This window comes from Hippoglossus hippoglossus, chromosome 12 (genome assembly GCF_009819705.1).
Source record: "Hippoglossus hippoglossus isolate fHipHip1 chromosome 12, fHipHip1.pri, whole genome shotgun sequence".
In the NCBI taxonomy this organism is placed as follows: domain Eukaryota; kingdom Metazoa; phylum Chordata; class Actinopteri; order Pleuronectiformes; family Pleuronectidae; genus Hippoglossus; species Hippoglossus hippoglossus.
The window spans coordinates 9,567,552-9,588,646 of record NC_047162.1 but is presented as its reverse complement, the minus strand read 5'-3'; the positions used below and the strand labels follow the sequence as shown (position 1 = coordinate 9,588,646).

At 41.9% G+C, this 21,095-nt stretch overlaps 2 protein-coding genes across 13 annotated transcripts in view; both read left to right on the top strand.

Annotated features, from left to right (window-relative positions):
* LOC117771539 (nucleus accumbens-associated protein 2) overlaps positions 1-12,829 on the top strand; it is a 28,166-nt gene extending 15,337 nt beyond the window's left edge. For 2 of the 3 annotated variants that reach the window (XM_034602029.1, XM_034602031.1), the window contains exons 2-7: positions 4,723-4,904; positions 5,008-5,772; positions 7,057-7,233; positions 8,917-9,022; positions 9,258-9,355; positions 9,453-12,829. In XM_034602029.1, the coding sequence (XP_034457920.1) occupies positions 4,793-4,904; positions 5,008-5,772; positions 7,057-7,233; positions 8,917-9,022; positions 9,258-9,355; positions 9,453-9,979 (1,785 nt within the window). In that variant the 5' untranslated portion in view covers positions 4,723-4,792 and the 3' untranslated portion in view covers positions 9,980-12,829. Of the gene's footprint in view, positions 1-3,059; positions 3,587-4,722; positions 4,905-5,007; positions 5,773-7,056; positions 7,234-8,916; positions 9,023-9,257; positions 9,356-9,452 lie in introns of those variants that run through there. The other variant, XM_034602030.1, reaches the window with a different exon arrangement.
* Positions 12,830-17,746: 4,917 nt separating this feature from the next.
* nup214 (nucleoporin 214) overlaps positions 17,747-21,095 on the top strand; it is a 39,210-nt gene continuing 35,861 nt past the window's right edge. For 8 of the 10 annotated variants that reach the window (XR_004615647.1, XR_004615643.1, XR_004615646.1 and 5 more), the window contains exons 1-7: positions 17,747-17,954; positions 19,278-19,473; positions 19,633-19,787; positions 20,242-20,440; positions 20,535-20,605; positions 20,721-20,790; positions 20,905-21,008. Coding sequence is in view for 5 of the 10 variants with exons in the window: in XM_034602540.1 (XP_034458431.1) it covers positions 17,913-17,954; positions 19,278-19,473; positions 19,633-19,787; positions 20,242-20,440; positions 20,535-20,605; positions 20,721-20,790; positions 20,905-21,008 (837 nt within the window). In the remaining 5 variants the exon portion in view is untranslated. The remainder of the gene's footprint in view (positions 17,955-19,277; positions 19,474-19,632; positions 19,788-20,241; positions 20,441-20,534; positions 20,606-20,720; positions 20,791-20,904; positions 21,009-21,095) is intronic. The other 2 variants (XM_034602542.1, XM_034602543.1) reach the window with 1 other exon arrangement.

The window sequence follows — 21,095 nt, the reverse complement described above, 5'->3', positions numbered from 1 at the left end:
CTCACTTCAAAATTTTCCTTCAGTCTGCCTTTTTTCTTTTATTTCTCAGCTTTAAATGAGATATTCATTATCACGTTTCTGTGCAGGTATCCTCTTAATATATAGATATCGGAGATAGGTTTATATTTGCATTATACGACACCAACTTTACTTCAATGCGATTGAACTCAGTTGAACTGTTCCGCCAGATGATAGATGGCAGATACATCAATCTTAACTGTGTATGACTTTTATGGTTTTATGTTCGAATGCTACCCTGTTGTCATTGGGTATAGCTACAGTATAACTAGCAATTAAAGTGTGTGTGTGTGTGTGTGTGTGTGTGTGTGTGTGTGTGTGTGTGTGTGTGTGTGTGTGTGTGTGTGTGTGTGTGTGTGTGTGTGTGTGTGTGTGTGTGTGTGTGTGTGCGCCAGCCATCTGGCGAATCAGCTCATTTCTTCATATTATTCAAATATGCCTGGACCTGCTGCTACAGTTAATAACACTGTGCGTAGGTATGAATCCTTGATTAAAATGGATGTAACACATTCCAACAAAGCAGACAACAGCAATCAGAGCGGCGTTGAAAACTCACAGCTCAACTCAAAAACTACGCCGACACACACACCTGAAATACAGTGCCAAAAGTCACAGCTCAGTATATAAAGATGATTATAAAAAACACGCCTTGGTATGTGAGAAAGTTTGACATGGAAATGTAAACAGACACAGAGGGAAACGAGGACACAGGCAGCAGAGTGGCATGCACATATACAGCAATCACCAGGCAAACAAGTTGAGGGAGTTCATGCCTTATATTTTTTTATCAGGGATGTGCAAAGTCTATATTTAATGCAGGCAGAGGAGATTGCAGTTTGCGTGTGCCTGATTTTGTGTGTTTGCATACGTGTGTGTGCTGTTAGAATGTGTGTGTCTTTGCACTTGTTCTGCGGATGCACACAGCGTGCATCTTTTTCTCCATTCCTGCATATATATAGATATATATATATATATATATATATTTATATATATAGATATACGTCCACATATGTGAGCCTGTGTATATGTGCAGTGTGGCACACTGCCGCGCCGTCTGCCTGACTCGACATATTCTCTGTTCACTCGTTCACTCTCCTTTTTGCTCTTTCTCTCCCCCCTCCCTTTTTCCTCTCTTCAACCCCCCCTCCCTCACACCCACCCATCCGTCCCTTCCCTCCCCTCCCCTCTCGCTCTGCCCGGCTGGCACGTACATGCATGTCTGTAGACTCTGTACTGTGCTTTTGCTGCTGTGGCACGCGCCAGCCTCACTGCAATGCAGCCCTGTGTGCATTAATTGGCAGAGAGACAGTGGGTACGTGGTATGCGGGGCGGAAAGGATAGAGAACGGGGAGAGAGAGAGAGAGGAGAAGCAGGAGGCGATGTAAGGACACAATTGTAACAATAAGTGATGGACGGACCGGTGGAAAAGCGGTGTGGCGGGTTCACAGAAGGACAGACAAACAGAACGTGTGTGTGCACGAGCAGGATACCTTGACTTGTGTGTTGGCGTGTGTGTGGAAAAGAACAGTGAATGTCTGTTTGCGTCAGTGTGTTTGCGGATTTGTGTTTGACTGTGCTCTTTTTTTTTTTTGTTGGGTGCTCACTCATGTGTACCTATATGTGCCGTGCAGATATCACACTGCTGGGGCAAACTCTGACTCACTCACTGCATTCAAAGCTTTGTGATATCCTCCCTTTCATATTTCCGCTGTGACTGAAGAGTAAAAGTTTGCTCGGTTTAGCGCAACTTTCTCTACTTGAGGTTTGTCTGGCAAAATAAAAAAAAAAAGAAGTGCAATATGTCTGGCTGCTTTCTGAGGCCACACTCGTGATATATTAAAGCTCTGCATCAGGTTTTTCACAGATTGTGTTTTCTGAGGTGCGAGGACGGAATGAGATCTTGAAATGATTTACCAAAATGTTTACTGTCTTCATGTCGCATCATCCAAAATGCAGAAAACTTCCCACAATGTGGTTTTAGTTTTTTCCTGCTATTACACAACATGGGCATGTGTGTATACTGTGCATGCACTTGCATCAGTTTGGTATTCTTATCCTCGCACTCGCATCTCCCTGGAAATTATCCTTTCTGCTTGATGTTATCTTTTGTCTTTCCTTCCCCGTCACAGGCTGTGACATATCTGGCTCCATGTCCTCCCTCATCCACATCAAGCCACATTTCATGGAGGCCTTTTCCCAGTTGCCGGTCAAAAAAGTATAACAACATGAAAACACATAAAATATCAACCTGCATAAGCTGAGCCACCAAAGCGGGGGCGTAAATTAATCATTCAATTTATCAATTCATGTACCAAACAGTCTTCCATGAAGACAGAACTTCTCTCTGCTCGTGTGTAGGTGTTTGGCAGAGAGGTCTTTGCATGATTCAGAGAAAATACACAACACTTGCTCAAAAGTAAAATGTCTTAAAAAAAAAAAAACTATTGTCTGTACTGCAAGAAAATAGGGAAATACCTTGAAATGACAGACTGTGTTTTTGATTAACCTTTTTAATTCATAAATAGCTCGGATTAGAGGATCACTGCAGTGTATATATTAAAGCTTCCAAGTCGGTAAGAGTTTGCTTTACCAAGACGATCAAGTGACGCATTCTCTCCAGACTTGCGTCAAACAAGGGATTTTCAGAAGTTTCACTATTCATTGTCTAATTAATTAATGACGGCGGTGACCTCCATGAGCTCTTTTCATTTCTCCTTTTCGTCTTAGTCACCCCTGCTCTATCTACACCCACCATATAGGCATCTGTGTCCGGGGGGCAAAGTGGCAGAAGTTGCTTCAACCTAATTGTCTTTCTCTGCTCGTACTGTCCTCGAATGACTTTCTCTCTGTCTCAACTCTCCCCTCCCTCCCTCGCTCACTCCCTCCCTTCCTTTGCTCTGTAGCTCTGCCCAGTCTCTGTCTCCGTCTGTAACTGTAGCCTGTGTTTTTCTCTCCCTCCCACTCCCTGCGACGTATAGATACTGCATTGATCAGACACACGCACGCGCACCGAGCCTCCCACTCCTTTCATCATTGATTCGCTCTGCTCCTCTCTCTCTCTCTCTCTCTCTCTCTCTCTCTCTCTCTCTCTCTCTCTCTCCATTCTCCATTCTCCTTCTCGCTCTCTCTTTCTCTCGCTCTCTCTTACAGCGGCACTTGTTGAATTCAACCCTTGGAGAATAGAGAGAGAGAGAAACAGAGGGAGAGATAATGACAGGGAGGTGGAGGGAGGCTTTGAGACGGCACTAGAACAGACAGTGAGCAGGGAGAATGGGGCTTTGGAGGATATAGAGATAGAAGATAGGGCTGTGTGAAGACAGACAGAGAGAAAAAGTCAGTCAGACGGCAGTGGGGGATCGTTTTCTTGAAACAGTGGGAATGACACTTTAAGTGAAAAGAGAGAGTCGACCAGACGGAGTACATCAGAGTGCTCTCCCTCCATCTCTTTTAACTACTCTTCGTCTGTCCTGGTCCCGGCTGCTGCTCCTGCCGCCGCTGCTGCTGCTGGTGTGTTTGTGTGTGTCCAGGCTCCATGGTGTGTCTGAACCACAGGACTGGCTTAACACAGGTCAGAACTGTCTGGGATAGCACTTTCTTTCTTTATATGTGTGTCTGTGTGTGAGTGTGTGAGTGTGTGTGTGTGAGCGTGCGTGCGTGCGTGCGTGCGTGTGTGTGTGTTAGCAGAGGAAAAGTCATGTGCTGGCTTCTCCAGGTGAGTGCTTGCGTGCCAGAGTACACAGTCATCTCCCTCATGCAGCCCGGGCTCTATGTGTTCATGCATGCACGCCTTTATGTAAGTGAGCCTGTGCATGTCTGCCTGTATGGACTCATGAAGTGGGAGTGCGAGTGTGCACGCATTTATGTGTGTTTGTGTACGTGTGTGTGTGTGTGTAAGAGAGAGAGGGGGGGGGGGGGGGACTTTTTTCTGTTTGTATTCCTGGAAACTATTCTGCAGCATTTCTTAATAGTGAAACTAGTGTGTGTGTGTGTGTGTGTGTGTGAGTTGGTGGGGAGGAAGAGAAAAAAAACAATGACACAAGGTTCAGGGAAGGAAAGAAGGTGTGTGTGTGTGTGTGTCGTGTGTCGTGTGTCTGACAACAATATAGAGTCTGCAAAATGTAGAGAATCTCCAAACTGTGACATGAGAAACTGATTCAGTTTGGTTTCCTCGCAGAGAGAAATAAGAGAAGACTGAAAGAAAGTTGTTGTCATGGCCGTCTTACAGGTCATCTGAGTCCACAGGAGAACTGTTGTTGATTCATTAAGTGCAATGCATGGAATCAGTCCTGGAATCCAGGTTCCTGGAATTTAAACCATGTTATACAACATAGCATTGAGGCATTTCACATTGTTCTCGTGTACAGTAGGCACGGCACTGTATTGTATTTAGTGTTGTTTTTTCTCTTGCTCCGACTTGACTCCTCCTTTCTCTCTCCCGCCTCTAATCTCTCACCCACCATTCTCCGCATACATATCCATCTCTCTTTCACACACCTCTCACTTCTCCCTCAACTCTATTCATTTTCTCACTTCGCCTCAACTCCCTTTTTTTTTCCTTTCTTGGTCTTTGCTCCTTTCGAGACTCTCAATCTTTTTTCCTTCTCACCTCTCTTACCTCCTCCTGGCACGTCTTTTCATCTCTTTACACGTTTTCGATTCACTCCTTTTATTCTCCTCTCCAATGCTCCATATTTTCTTTTACAGATGCCTCTCTCAGTGGCAGAGTCTGCAGTGAATATCTGAAGCCCCCATCTTCCTCTGCCTCTCTGCCAACATGTCCCAGCTGCTCCATGTGGAGATACCCAACTTTGGAGCCACGGTCCTCGGCTCCCTCAACGAGCAGCGCCTGCTGGGACACTACTGTGATGTATCCATCCTGGTCAAAGGTAGAATAGAGATTTTATTTCACAGAACTTTGAAACAGCATTTAAATTCTTCATCATTCATTCTCAACTTCTTCTTCTGTTCTCTGTTATTTCCATCAACCAGGTCAGGCTTTTAAAGCCCACCGGGCCGTTTTGGCTGCCAGCAGCCTCTACTTCCGTGACCTCTTCAGCAGCTCCACCAAGACCCAGTTTGAGTTGCCCTCCTCAGTCACACCTGCTTGCTTTGAGCAGATCCTCACTTTCTGCTACACAGGGAAGCTAACAATGGCAGCTAGCGAACAGCTGGTGGTCATGTACACAGCTGGCTACCTCCAAATTCAGCATATAGTTGAAAGAGGCATGGACCTAATGTTCAAAGCCAACTCACCTCACTGTGACTCGCAAACAGCGGGGTCTTTAGAGGAAACATGTTCCGAACCACAGAGTCCCTCTAATAATGGTAACGGCCTGGCGGTGGCTGCCCTGCTGGGAACCCCCGGTTGGCCTCAGTCTTTGCTCCTGTCACAGCGTAAGATTAAACTAGAAGGGGGCGAACCGACACCCCTGACGATGCCCTCAATACAAAGCAAGATTTCTTCCTCGGAGTTGGGCAGTCGGCTGGCGAGGGCGAGTTCGTTATTCTACACGACAGCTGGAGGGAACCCAGTCCCCGGTTTGCCTACTTACCACCTTCAAGGGGCCGGCGGAGGTGGAGCCGGAGGAGGATTAGGAGTAGAAAGGTCCAGTCCTGGATCGTCCAGCTTGCCCACCACTGACAGTCCAACATCCTACCAGAATGAGGATGAGGAGTTTGAGGAAGAGCCCTATGATGGAATGACAGAGGATGCCTACAGTCATCTCTATGGACGTTCAGCTAACCCCTATGGGAGTGAGTATTTCGTTAATTCAAACAGCCAAAGATGGAATCTCATTTATCATCCAAATCTCTCTAGAATTCAGGATGTTTTTCTCAAAAAGTCATATTACAATTTTACATCACAACAAACTCACCAATACTCCATTCCACTCCACTTTTATAATTACTATCCTTCATCGAGTTTATCTTTCCAGTCATGTAAGATCTGACTAAGTGCATCACTTTCTCAATTGCCCTTGGCTCAGATACACAAAATGCCTTTAATATCAGACAAAGCTAAAAGTAAAAGTCGGCATGACTTGCAGAAATATATATTTATTCAGAAAATTAGGGCTTTTGTTGCTCCTTGTCCAGACTTCTTGTGTATTGAGCCAAAAAAACTAATGCACATTAATTTCATCCCAGTTACATTATTTAATCTTTCATAAATCATGTACCCTGCGCATCTTGAATAGGCAGGATGTTGTGTGCCTCCAGTGTGTGTGGGTTCTCTCAGCATAAAGATAGCTTTATGGAGTTATGATTGGAGTGCATCGTGACCAACAACACACTCCTTATCACCACTGGTCTGTGCTGCTTTTTGTTATGTTGTACTCATCATCTACTGTCGGTGTACATTTGCCTACACATGCACGCAGAGAAGCTATAATCACGTGTTTGCATTTACACATGAACCCACAAGCTGGACACTGATGGATAGTCACAAACTCAAAATCACATGTGCACACACACACACACACACACACACACTCTTTCTGTCATTCTTAGCATCCTGCAGCTCAAAGGCATCACGCAGGTTTGTCAAATTCTAGAGTTTCAGATATTTATGAAATCCACTCTATCTGCAATCATTCAGAGCACCCCAGGGTGACATTGTGGGATATTTGAGAACCATTCTCTCCTCTCCTGTGTGTGTGTGTGTGCACGTATGTGTGAGAGAGGTGCGTGCATGTGCATACACTCGCGAGTCATCTTAGAGGTTAGAGGAAGGAATTTTGCGATTTAGAACCTAACACCCAGCTTTGGATCTGTCCCCCTCCAAAACTCAAGTTGCTGATGCAGCATCATGACTTATCTGGGATACATCTGCAAAGCTCTGAAACATTTATGAAACACAACAGTTTTGTAAGAGATTACACCAACCTGCTTCCCCAATTAAATGTTGCAGCCTCTCTCTGAATAGGGGACGCAGAGGTTATGGATGATAGTAGAACTTTGTTGATGTAGTTTGCGTAACCCTTCTCGTTTTTTTTAAACCCTATTTGAACCTTCTCTGTTCCTGCTTTCTTTCATCAGTCCAGGACAAGCCAGAGATGGCGGTGGTGCCCTTGGCCTTGGAGAACCGCAACTGTGTGCTGATCCGCCGGGACCTGGTGGCGCTGCCTGCAAGCCTCATCAGCCAGATAGGCTACCGCTGCCACCCTAAGCTCTACACCGAGGGGGACCCCGGGGAGAAGCTGGAATTGGTAGCTGGTAAGAGCGCGCATTCCTCCACAATTTGTCCACATTTAGATCATTTAAAACTCAATAGCTTGTCAAGTGAAATTTACATCCATTATCTATACAGCTTATCCTTTGAGGATCACGCGGGGGGGCTAGAGCCAATCAGAGCTGGCATTGGGTGAGAGGTGCAGGGCCAACTTACAGAGACAGACTATGAACACTCACATTTGCATCTCCGGACAATTTAGAGCCTCCAATTAATCAAAATCCAATTTGCATGTCTTTCGACTGTGGGAGGAAGCCGTAGCACGTGGTGAAAACCCACACAGACACAGGGAGAACATGCAAACTCTGGGTTCTAACCAGGAACCTTCTTGCTATTACGCGCCGCCCTAAATTGAATTTAACTGATTAAATAAATTTCAACCAAAAAAGCAGAAAGTTGAAAAACTCCATCCATGTGAAATGGAATCATTTTAGGCTGTTGTCCACCATTAATACAATCGGCGTTCCCTCCCTGGTCAAATCAGTTTGCAGTAGACATGGGTTTTTATCGGCTCCGGGTCTGATCGGCAGTGATGGAAACATGACATCTGAAGGAACGTGCTAATTTGGCAAGACAGCGAGGCTAGAGAGCTCCTCAGTTTCCAGCACAAATAATAATGTAATATCCAACATGATGCCCCATCGGGGAAAAAAAGTTGTCTGCAACCTGCTTTTGACCCGAAGGAAAGAAACTGCAGTTTAATATAAAATAACTTAATAATTTTAAAGCATGTAATATATTATTTGGTTAATAACAAGTCAGTTCAATTCTTATCCCTATTTAAATGGGTCAAACTGACACCACTGACAGCTCAGCAAATTTTACTCATTTCCAATCCAGGGTCAGATGATTGACTCATTCAGGTTTGACCCATGTCACTGTGCCATGTCTGAATGGGAGAACACAAAGATGAACAATTTTCTCCTGTAGAGACTGAAGAGTGTAATAGAAAGGATGACCATCTCTGCAGCAGCCGTCAATCCGGCCTTTATGGGGGAGTGACTAGACAGAAGTCACTTTGGAGTAAAAAGCCAACGACAGCCAGGAGTTTGCCAAATGGCCCCTTCGAGGGCTCCGAGTGCACCAGGGAAAAGATTCTTTGGTTCGATGAGAGAAAAACTGAACTATTTGGTGGAACTGCCAGATATTGCTCTTGGCTGTCAGACCAGAGCTGTTCAAAGAGAGCCGAGGCACCGCTCAACATGTAGCTACAGCGATATCATTCCTTTAATGGAAAGAAAAGTTGAATCAATTTCATGTTGAATCTTTTCACACAAAAGAGCAGCCTTCGGTCCAGTCGAACACAATATGTGCACATGCAAAGCTGTGTGAAGTTTGTCCGCTTCAATCAGATCGTAATGTAATTGAATCAAAAACGGAATGGAACACATTTGAAATGTGTTAGTCTATATGTGAGACGCAGAAAACAATGCATGGATTTGAAAGAGACAGTATTTTAAAAGGAAGCAAAACCAAGGATTTAACAAGGTTCTGCTTTTATGGCCTTTAACTTTGATTCTTTTCCTTTCAGTCTGTGATTCTCCTTGAATTTCAAATGTAGTAAAAGACGAAGTGGTAGTTGCGGCAACGAGAGAAATGTTGAAGTCTCTAAAGATGAAGAAATGTGTGTGTTTCTCATTTGATTGCCTTTTTGTTTAACTACACAGGTACGCAGGTGTTCATGACTCGAGGCCAGCTGATGAACTGTCATCTATGTGCCGGTATCAAACACAAAGTCTTGCTCCGCCGTCTGCTAGCTACGTTCTTTGATCGGTGAGTATCAAGGCGTGCACGACTACAGAGTTTGGTGTCGTCTTTAAGGACCCACTGTGATATTCCAGTCCGTGTTTATGACTCCAACACAGCCGCAGTTGTCACAGACCAACATTCACACTCCATCTGTGGCCATGTTTGTGCAATGCAGTTAGTTATGTGTGTTCCCATGTTTGCCGACTGCATGTGCCTGTAGCTGACTCTGCCCCCTGGTGTTGACTCTGTATCCTTGCAGAAACACTTTAGCCAATAGCTGTGGGACAGGTATCCGTTCTTCTACTAGTGACCCCAGTAGGAAACCCCTGGACAGCAGGGTCCTCAACGCTGTAAAACGTAGGTTTATTGTCCCGATCATTTCAAATAAATGTGACAGAATTTCCACAAAACACAATTTGCCCACATGCAGTTTGCTATTTTCTCTCTTTTACAGTCTACTGTCAGAATTTCAACCCTAACTTCAAGGAGAGTGAAATGAATGTGATTGCTGCTGACATGTGCACCAACGCGAGACGCGTGCGCAAGCGATGGCTGCCGAAGATCAAGTCCATGCTGCCTGACGGCATGGAGGTGTACCGTGCAGGAATGGGCATGGGTGCTGCTGTGGGTCTTGGCCTGGCACTGGGTGCCTCTCAACAAGGGGTACCCCTCCCCTTCGAGCCCGACTTCAAGAACCTAGAGCAGAGGTATTATCCAGATCGTAAGGACCCTCTAAGGACTCACCCACCGCTCACAGAGGGCAGCCCCGGGTCCAGGGCGGCTGGAGCTGAGGCTGAAGCCGAAGGAGTTGTGCAGGAGGAGCAAGAGGAAGATGAGGATGAAGCTGGGTTAGAAGGTGTCGATGCATCACTTGGGGCACCGACTTTGATCCCAGGTGCTGAGGCGGGCAATTGTGGAGACACGCCGTCGGAGCAGGAAGTGGAAAGTTTTGAACAAGGTCTGAGGGTGAATGGACAGTGAACGTCCCTTGTTGGGAGCTGCCTCTCACATTGTGAAATCTGTTTTAACACCTCGTTTTCTTTTGCTTGCATCTTGTCCAGCGCTCTTTCTTCTCCTCTGTGCTTCCTCAACAGGAATCGTCAGCACACAAAGCAGCGCTCGTAGATCTCGCTAACAGAAATTTGTCACACATGCATGCGCACCCGTGTGCTTGTGTACACACTTACTTAATTTATAGTGGAAGTAGACACAGGCATGGCATTAGCACATCACGCAAATCAATGATTTCTGCTCAACCCTCTTCTTCGTATGTGCTGTATTGACTCAGTATTTCAGCTCCTGCAGCAATATCACAAAGGCCTGATACCAGAACAAATGGCTGTAATGATTCATGATATCAGCGCAGCACAGAAGCAACACTTGCTTGCTGGCAGTCCACGGAGTGTGCGATATGATGGTTTTTAAAATCATGCAGTTTTCTGAAAGAAAAAAAAACATGTAACCTTGGGAGAAACGGATCAGAGACAGCTCTCTTAATAAGCAATTAAAGGTCAAGCACTGAATTAGCACAATTGAACTAAACAATTTTCATTTCCTGTTAAAAAAGAGGATTTCATTTTTATGATAAAGGGTTTCCTGGGAAAGTTAAAGACTTCTCCGCAATCTAACTAATAATCTATCACATGGACTTGTTTTTTCATGCATACTTTCCCATGACACATTGGATTAGATTGTCAATGTGATGCCTGTGTCTGCTCCAGACAGCCCCCGCTAACCACACACACAGACACACACACACACACACATACACATGAGCACACATTTAAGATAATAGCCTTTTAATATATGCACCAATGCATTGAATACACCATTCAAAGAAAATACAATAACGTAACAATGCTTTTTAACTTTGAAGAATCCTTTTCAATTACCAGTTATCATTCTGTCTTGGAGATACACGGACAAGAACAAGCCCTACAACCCAAGCTTGCATGCATGAATACAAACAACGGATACAGAGAAATTATGGAAAACAACAACAACAACAACAACAACAACAAAGCCACAAACCTGCATAGAAATGATTAAAAAAACAGCTACTGTTGCCTCGAGATATACCATTACTACGCAAAAGAACTCCTTTTTCCATTTCTCACCGGGACGTTTCTCACAGACCACAGTCTGACACATGTTAGAACTGATTTGGATGTTACTCAGAAGTGACTGTGTTTGACACAGTACTGGTTGGATTCTTTTTTTTGTTTGTTTTTTGTTTTTAAGTACGGAGCGCTCTGTCACCACAGGTAGAGGAGACTGACGTGCACTACACCAAGTGGTAGAAGAAATAAAACATGCCATAGAGAGGCACTGTTTAACCTTGATGTGGTGCGATACTACAGCGTCCTGCTTCCGTCCTGCTTTTTTTTTCCCCAGGGGGGTGGGAGGGGTGTTGGGGGGTAAGTTATTGAATAAAACGTATAAGAGCAATTTCTGCTGGCTTATTGCATTTGCACTCAAATTTAAAAAAGGTTAAAGGTGGGAGACTAAGGAGTTTGCCTAAATATGACTGTACTAAAGACTGAATCTTTTTTTTCCTCCACATCACCCTGATTATTTATTCAATTTTGGGTATTGTGGGGAAAAAAAAACAAATGGTCTTTCTGACAATGACTGTTTCAAAAAAAAAAAAAATCTTGGACGGGGATGTCACAAGGCAATGTCGAACAGCAACGTAAACCTTTATTTGTCTTGTCGTAGACATTTTTCTTTTCTTCGTTAATATGTTTTCACACTATCTGCCACATGTAAGGACGCAGTCCGAGCAGCCTTTCTTTGTTATTGTTTTGTGAAAAGATTTTTAAAAAGCTATGCTGTCCTTATGTTTTCTTCCATTTTCCAAGTTTTCCCGCAGATTTAATCACGAGATAAGACTATCGAATCCAGTCAATGTATTAACCCCAGGGTAATTCTAAGCCACCGCCATTATTTTGGGAAAGTACAAGGAATTCTGAAGTGGTTGAAAATAGAAATTGTCATATTTTGTCACCACAGAATGTGAAAGCATGAATGAACAACTAAGCAGAAACGACTGAATATGCCCTCGGTGTATATTGGACCTGTTTGTTTGAAACATCAGTGCTGTGTCACTTCGAAGGTTGGGCCAGATTATTCTCTGTCTGTTCTACAAATCTTTTTTTTTTGGGGGGGGTGGGGGGGTGCTTTAAGATGGCCCTGCACAAGAAACACAGGGTTAAAATTGCACTAGGTAATAATAGTAATGACGTTTACAAATTTCTTTTTCTTTATTTTTTTTTTTGTGGTTGAAGAAATGTGATCTGCCATTGATAAAACAGGGCTGTGACAGAATGGCTGAGATGATGGATGAATGTAAACTGTAGCACTGCTTTGGTGAGGGCTCCGAGCCTTGACTGAATATGGTAAAATACTGAATCTCTTTTTTATATATCTGTATGACTCACTTCTTTCCTCAATTGTATACTCTCAAACAAATGGGCCATAATATAAAACTAATCTGGCTGTTCGGCTGGATGATGTTCTAACCTAAAGCTTTAGTGATGTTGTGATTTTTTTAAAGAACTTATTTGAACAGGTCTTCCACTGTGGCGGACACGGGGCGAGGTTCAAGTACAGGCTTTTATTACACCGCTGTTTATACTATCTCTATCCCAACAGTTGTGTCTCTAATGTTGAAATGACACGTGTGTTCGCAAAACTGAAGATTTCTTAAAAATTCAGCAAATTATTTCTTATTTTCTAATTTATTAAGTGACAGTTCCTAAAGTTGCTCTTGTAAAGAAAACAAATAAAAGAATAAAGGCGTTCAGTTGCTTGTTGAAGCCACTACCTTAATGCACTTGTGATTATTTGTCATTCAAGGTAATAGTCTTCCCAAAAATGCATACACATTTAACTCCAATAATTAATTTAAGTTACAAATTACAGCATGCCACCCCTAGTAAATTCAACCATAAATGTTCAACTGTGCAGTTAAATTATCATATATATTAAATCTATTTTTCTCTCTTTATATTTTCATGCACTATAAACCTATGCTTATCCAAGGCCTGTTTTCGAACAGGTGCTACTTAAACTACTTAGGTATTTGAGGCGTTAAATGACCTGCAGTGGGGAAACACTGATATACTCCACAGTAATAGTGATAAAGGGGTGAGGAGCAGTGCCTTAGACTGTGACTGTGTGGGCGTGGATGTTATGTTGTGAACGTGTAGGTTCAGAGAGAAACTAGACAAAGTACTGGCAGAGTAAATCTATAAATTCACCAAAAATATTGGCTTCTGAGAAACTTTGCTTATAGAATTATATATGTAACAATTTATGTTCTTATTTTGTAACTTTATGTTTGCGATCATGTCATTAATTTGGGGGAAAATGTGCAAGATCACCAGTTAGAATAAGTTGAACAGATTTACGGCATTTGGATACATTCAACAGCCAATCAGAAACAACCAAGACTCACAGCAAAAAAAAAGGAAAAAGGAATCTAACATATGATTTCTATTTTAGTCACACCCAAGAAAAACAAATCACACATATATAAGATTTTTTACGTTATGTCTTCTGATATATTCACATTTTAAATAGTTTTATCCACTTTGTCCACAAAAAAAACCTTCTTTTCATTTTTTTTCCTTGCTTCTTTCCTGCTTGGGGTCTTTTTCTTGTGCAGGGTGAATTTGAACATGAGTAAAGTTGCACTAAAAAAAATATTCTCAGAATGTCATGGCTAACCCTTGGGAGGAAGAGCTCTATTGAAAAAAGTCCTGTAAAATGTATGTAATGAATTTTTTGTACACGTTTCTTTCATGGAAAGCAGAATTTGTTTTTTCTTTAATTTAGTGACAATATGTTACAATATCTGCCATTCACCTGCATGATTTGAAAACCACGCTATAAGAGATGGGATGGCATTGTTGATTGAAAACACCCTTTTTTCCACAAATTTTCTTTGCAAATAAATTGTTGTTTACTTTCTAAAACACTACATAGTGCTCGCTTCACCCCCCGTTGTTGTAAAACAAATGTGGGCACAGTGGTTTTTCTTACTTTGAATGGTCGAACTGAAAACAATACATTTATATGCAAAGAGACACTTGTATCATAAACTGCATGCCTTTCAGAAAAACTCGTTCTAACCGGATGAAACCTCTGATCTTTATGCACCATGTATTTTATGCTGAATAACTGTTGTCACTGTTAGCAAACAAAGACTCTTGCAACGAGTAGGGTTTGTATTTTTACCGCACACCCTGGCCTTTTATTGAATGTTTATTGAAAAGATTTATCACCTCTTGTGATAACGACGACAAAGTAGTGTTTAAAGAGTGGAATACGTAGAATAACTACCCAGTTGACTGTGCATTGAAACCTTCAGCAGACTCAGAAAATGCACTAAAAGTTTATACAGTATGTGTATGTGTGTGTCCTTGAATATAATGCCAGCACTTTAGAACTACTTCGAAAAATGACAGAAAAAGAGGGAAAACGTAAAGAGCGATTCGGTGAACGAGGGGGGAAACGCAACTTTTTAAAGCCATGTGTTCAGAGCGCTGACAATCAGAATATGGGATGAGACTCAAAGTGCACTATGGGAGATCTGACATGAGTTGCTGTGCTCTTGCTATTTGCTTTGTCTTTCTCCAGCTTGCTTTGGTCTCTGCTCGCTTACTCTTTCCCAGAGTCGGGGGACATTATGATGTTAACCCCAGCCTTCTATAGTTATTACGTGTGTGTCTCTGCAACAAGGACTGACTGAAGTTTGACTGATACCTTGGTGCTTCGTGAACAGAGCTGTTCCATGTTGACATGGACCATATCTGTAATGCTCTGTAGAGCGTGGGTCGAACTCAGCCCCAAGTCTGGGCTCATTGGTAACTTCTTGATGGGCAACAGTCCAAATATGACAAAAAAAAGAGGGTCTTATCATGCAACCTTACACATTGATCATGGTAATGTTCTTCACTATCAACAGGGCCTGGCCCAGGCAAACTGGGATTGGACATTAACAGTGTTGAAAACTGCTTTATGGTTAAAATGAAAAATGTTGAAAATGTTTATGCGCCTTCCGACTCAAGCATCAATAATATATACAACAAGAAAAAATGCAAGTTGCCACTTTTGACGTTGCATAAGAATATATGTTCATTCCCATCATGGTTATGTGCCACCACCAGTTTTGGTTGTGAAGTCTAAGAGTACATGATTTCTTTAAATGCAATACAGAAAAATCTGCTTTCTAATAAAAGTCCTTACTTCACCATACACTGTCCTCGGCTGTCTTTTGTCTGATTGAATGTTATAAAGTAATTTCTTTAGAAGGGATGTTGTGGCCTTGGCAGATTGGCCACTTGCAGGGATCTTTTCAGTGCTGATCTCCAAATATGGATTAGATAGATAGATGTACTTTATTGATCCCAATTTGGGAAATTATTGTCACATCATGTATACACCAGAGGACCACATTTGAAATGTCCCCATTTTGCTTATGGAGCAAACAACTTGAACACTCATTATACTGGCAGAAGTTTAATTTCATGTGGAAAATGTAAATTGAAAAGACCTCAAATTTATTATTATTATTTTAAGTTTGTTAATAATGGTATGAGAACATCTGTGCAGATATATAAAAATTGAGAATTAAAATTAGCTTTTTTAATTTATCCAAACTAATTTTTATGGGGGGAATTTTAAAGATATAGGAAAAATAGACAAAGACAATGCATATTTCTGATTGTGATACCTAGAATGATTGATTAAAATACCTATACACTAGTACATTCAAGGTCACATAAGGGCATTGTCAAGAACCAATGCAATTATGACTAATGACTAAATTTTACTTTTTAATATCTAGTATTTACATTTTATTTTGCACAAAAATGTTTTTCTGCCTTGTCAGACATATTAAGTTACTGAGTTTATGCAGAGCATCATATATCCCTCAGTAATTTATGAGTAAACGGGGATGTGTAATTTGGGTTATGAGGCCGATTACTTTTATTGCTAGGACAGTGTCCCCTCTGACTTTTATTGTAAAACTGAATTAATCCCAGCACGACAGATAAGTGGAGTAATAACTTGGTTATAGTGATATTTGGGGAATTTGTAAATAGTGTTTCTTCATAAATCCATATCGTCACCCTCTTAATCTAATGGCCCAAGTCATTTTTTCAGGTTTTTCAGAAAACACAAAAAAATTAACCAAATATTGAATATATGATATTTATTAATAATTTCACTCAAAGAGGTTATGACAAGAGATGACTATTGACATACTAATAACAATATCTGTCAATTATGTAACATAAGAGGAATAAATGACTTAGGCATGCCTTGAACATGCCTTTGTGACCTAAGCAATTTTAAACCTTCAACTCTGTCAACAATAAAGCATAACTAACAAACTAACTAAACATAATGCTGAGGAGGCATGTGCATCTCCTCAGTTCTCCCTCCAGCTCTTCTTTGCTGGGTTCTTGACTGATGCCTATTAATGTGACAAGTTGTCAAAGAAGTGATGACACTCAACGGGCATGACGTGTTTCATTGACTGGAGGTCCTGGAACTTTCTCTCCTTCATTGGCAGAGCACATGGAAACATTCTTATCCATGCTATCGGCTCATTTGGCACCTGTACCCTTTGTGGCAGTGCTTCCCACGCAGAGTCCTCCGAGAAGGACAGCTTGAAATGGACCTCGCATTCACTGCTAAACTGAAGAGCCCGCAAGTGATGCACAGTCGGATCTCCAGCTTTTTTGCCTAGTCTGATGCTAATGAACTAAGATCCATTCATTTTCAGGCAGTCATCATGCTTGAGCACCTTCACATGGTAAGGTGATGGCCTGATTCTTGCAGTCTGGAGTATGATGACGTAGTCTCTCGAGGTGAAGTTATCCGTAACTATTTTGCGTTCTATAGTACTATGCATGCTGTCACACTCCATTTGTGTGTGCCCTGCAACAAGGTATTTTTGTGTTTGACTTTGATCTCCTTGAGTTCTGGATGGTCGTTGATCAACCCAACCCTTTGAGGTGTACAGTCACAAATGTGTGATCATTCTGAAAAACATTCATTACCTCGTGGTCACTTGTATTAAGCTACATCAGGGATTCCCAAAGTGGTGTGCATGCACCCCTAGGGGTGCACAAGTTGTTGTAAAGAGGATCCTTTGTAATTTTGTAGTTATACACATAATTTCTAGCTGTTAGATTACAATACGGTATTCAAATCTTTCTTAATTAGATCATGTAATGTGGAAAAAATGAGACAAAAACTGTAGATGAAATATTGTTTGAAAAGACAGAAAAGAGTTAACAGAAAGCCTATCACTTGTAACAGCCACAGATTCTGGAGCCTTTCCACTCTTTGCTAAATGCTAGCTTCATGGACCTAGCTATTTTGATTTAGGCAAAATAAAACGGCCTAAGTCACACTCTTGACATAGGACATTATTTAACAGGGGTAGAATCGCATGATCTGTTCAACTGAGGATGTAGGCGATTTTACCAGAGGTGGCCAGCATCATGAGGAGATGATTGAGGCAAAAAAAATCATTTTTGTCAAAAAATGACGTAGGCCATTATTTTAGGAAGGTGACGATATGCCTTGGAGCCATAAGTGCATTTTTATGGCACAGTAAACCGGATATTGTCCCCATGTTGTGAAGGTTTAGTGATCCATGCATGTTCTCATAACACATCCATTGCTCGGTGATCTCGCTCCGTCATCGACTCGTCGTCCTGCGCAACTCTGACGTTGTTTTCTTACCAAAAAACGCGCCGCGGCGTGTGTGTTTGTACACTTTCCGAGTTTCAGCCCAATGTGGCTTCACAAGAATCTGCCTCACATCCACACCAGGAGACAAACGCAGTGAAACGGCAGGTTCCCCGTAAAGCAGCGGCCGCTCTCCGTCAGAATGAGCGACGACACGGACTCTCCCCCCGAGAGGGAAATGAAGGTAGGCTCTGCTGTCGCCACAGGGTTAGCATGTCGGAGCTAATGTTTGTTAGCACCATGCCAGTCCATCTCCTTGCTTCTGGTTAGCTTAACGTTAGCACTTCAGCTAGCTGGAGGGTTTTAGGTCTCCTGTTTATCAAATTTCAACCTGAAGGTGTTTACAGAGCCACATTCATACACTGGACCTCACTGATAGTAAAAGAGAGATGTTTAAATGCCTCTCAAGAAAGATGGTGTACTTATAGTTCAATCATGTTTGTATGCTAGCTCGGTAGTCGTTAGCATTAAAGTTGATGTGCACGTTTAACATGATGACAGGTGAACTAACAGCCGCTTGTGTGTAAAATGGACTCACCAATCACCCTTGACCCGTAGTTAATGCAGCTTTACTGCTATTACACTTAAGCATCAAGACTTTGACGTGAACTAAGCACTGGCTTTTAGTGAATGTCTTTACTTCCGTTTTCGTTTCTGTCAAAAATAATCAAGTCAGGCAGAAGGAAAACGCAGACTCGTGTCAGAAGCATGTGTCTTAGGTGTCAAAAAACTGCGTCATAACATGTCAACGAACCATGCTGTCATCCTGTGCCACTGCACCTTTAAAATTAATATGAAAAGATTTTAGTTGTATATCCTCCTCCTAGTTTATACTTCCCTGCAATCAAATTTTAACTTTGTTTAGGATAGCTGTAGGATTTTCCAAAGGTCTCATGAATTCAATAGAGGTTTTTGCAGCAAGTTTTTTTTTAGAGCTTGCCTATAAAACAATATCATTGATTAATGCAATATAATTTCATCAATAGCAACGTAAGAAAAGTCCAATTATTCTATCAATATATTTCTTATGCATTGTGTAAACATAGTTAGGATATAACACATAATTGATCTTCCTCAGATTTGTAAAATGTGTCAAGTGTTTGTGGTTTTCTGCCCATAAAGGACAGTTTAGTACTGCAACTTTCACCAGGGAGCAAAAATAAGTCTTTAAACTCAAAATAAATAATAATGACTGATTTCTTTGTGTAGTAATTATCGAAATTGACGATTTTTCTTCTTGATATAACTTTTGGTCATATGGTCCAGTCCTAGGTTTTGACCATTACCGTAACTTGAAGGTCCTCTGTGAGTCGGTGTGGAATCGCTCAACTGGGTCCTTATGTCTCAAAGGGCACAAGCCCTGCAGTCAAAAAAAAGCATGTTTATAGTATACGATTGTTTATCCTCTGTTCAGTTTAAGTTGCAGTTATTGAGCTGGAGCCATATTTTTGTACCAACTTTAACTTTCACCATGAAGTAACAAAGAGTGCTTCTCTTTGTGTTTTAGGATTTTCAGTTTCGGCAGATGAAGAAAGCAAGAGTTTTTGCACCTGCTGGGGATTTGCCTGAAGAAAGATCCACTCTGCTCACCCTCTCAAATAAATATGGCTTATGTTTCGTTGGGCTCAACAGAACATTCAAAGTTTACCTGACACATGATATACTGGCTGCTGATAGAGTTGATGGCAACGCCAATGAAATAGGTATGAATACAATCGTACATTAAATACATTTAAAAAGGTATCTGTTCACATTCACAATGCATTGTCATCTCATTCATTGTTACTTATAATGTATTTTTCACCAAATTTCCACTATGCTCTCCTACTCACAATTCACTCCAATCTTCCTCTTTGTTCTAGTCAATGGAATACCAGTGTTGGCAGAGGTGACGGTGGAACTGGCTGTGCACCACTTGGCTCTCAGTTGTGATGAACTTACATTGTCAGTATGTGGTGTGTCTGAGGAGGGGGGTTTATTCCTCACTTTCTACGATGTCCGCACCTTCATTAACAAGGTGAATATTTTAATGATTTCATCATTTTGTGGGCCACCCATCATTTTTATTTCAGGTTCTACAACAATCATGAAGATCAATTTGCAAATTTTACTTTACTGTGCTTGAGCATGTTGCTCTAAATGATTAATTCAGAACAGGAAATGCCTGAGATAAAAATAAGGGTAGAATGTATCTGCAGTCTCATCAGTGGTACTGAGTTGATGCGTCTCTGTAACAAATGAATGTCTGTTTGAAGCCTACATTGTTATTCAGTGCTATAGTGTCAGCTGCAGCAGACTTGCTCCTAATGTGAAGACAATAGTGACATGCAGCTGACGTTTGATTCTATTAAGTGGTTAAGATAATTTTTAGTAGTCTAGTTTAGTATTAATCCATCAAATGTCTTAGTATCTACCAGATTTAGTCATTAAGAATTTGATCTTTTGATTTCTCATCTTTTCTTTCTTTCCAGGCGAGACAACAGAAGTTACCTTTTGCATCACTGCAGGCAGCCGTACCCTCTGGCACTGTGGTGCAGGACCTGAAGTGGAATCCCGCTCAGGTGTCCACTTTGGCTGCCTGTCTGTCTGACGGCAGCATGATGATTTTGGATGTTACAGACAGTGTCAAAGTGCAGGCACAGCTACCAGCATCGAGTGGCATCACATGCCGTGAGTGAGACTGAGTGTAACAGTTGAGTTTACCTGTACTCCGTATCTCTACTCTGGCTTAAATGTTGTTCATGGGCTTGTTGTTTTCACACAGTTTGCTGGAGTCCAAAAGGAAAACAAGTCGCTGCAGGAAAGATGAATGCCACAGTCAGTCAGTACACACCAGTAAGTGAAGCTAATTCACTGTAATCAAAAATAAAAAAATCTTTGTGCGCGCTGAGAGTTGCAGCACCCCAATACCTGACACGATGAATAACTGATTATCTCCTCTGTTCAAAAGGCACTAGAGGAAAAGAAAGTGATCCCATGTCCACACTTCTACAGTTCTTCCCCTGATGAACCTGTCAAAGGTGAAATGACCACTCTTGTGTCTATAAAATTAAATAACACTCAAGAGTTTTTATGACTGGGCTTAAATCTCATCTGTGACTAATGTATTTTTCTCTCTCCATTGTCTCTCTCAGCTCTGGATGTGCTGTGGCTGAAAACCTTTGTGTTTGCAGTGGTATACGCTGCTGCAGATGGATCCCTTGAGACCCCTCCCGAGCTCGTGTTGATCTCCCTCCCTGTTAGTAGCACGGTCTACAGCAACATACAGATCACCTCATCACATTTGATTTTTGTCAGGTTGCACTCCTTTAGTCCCACTCATCGA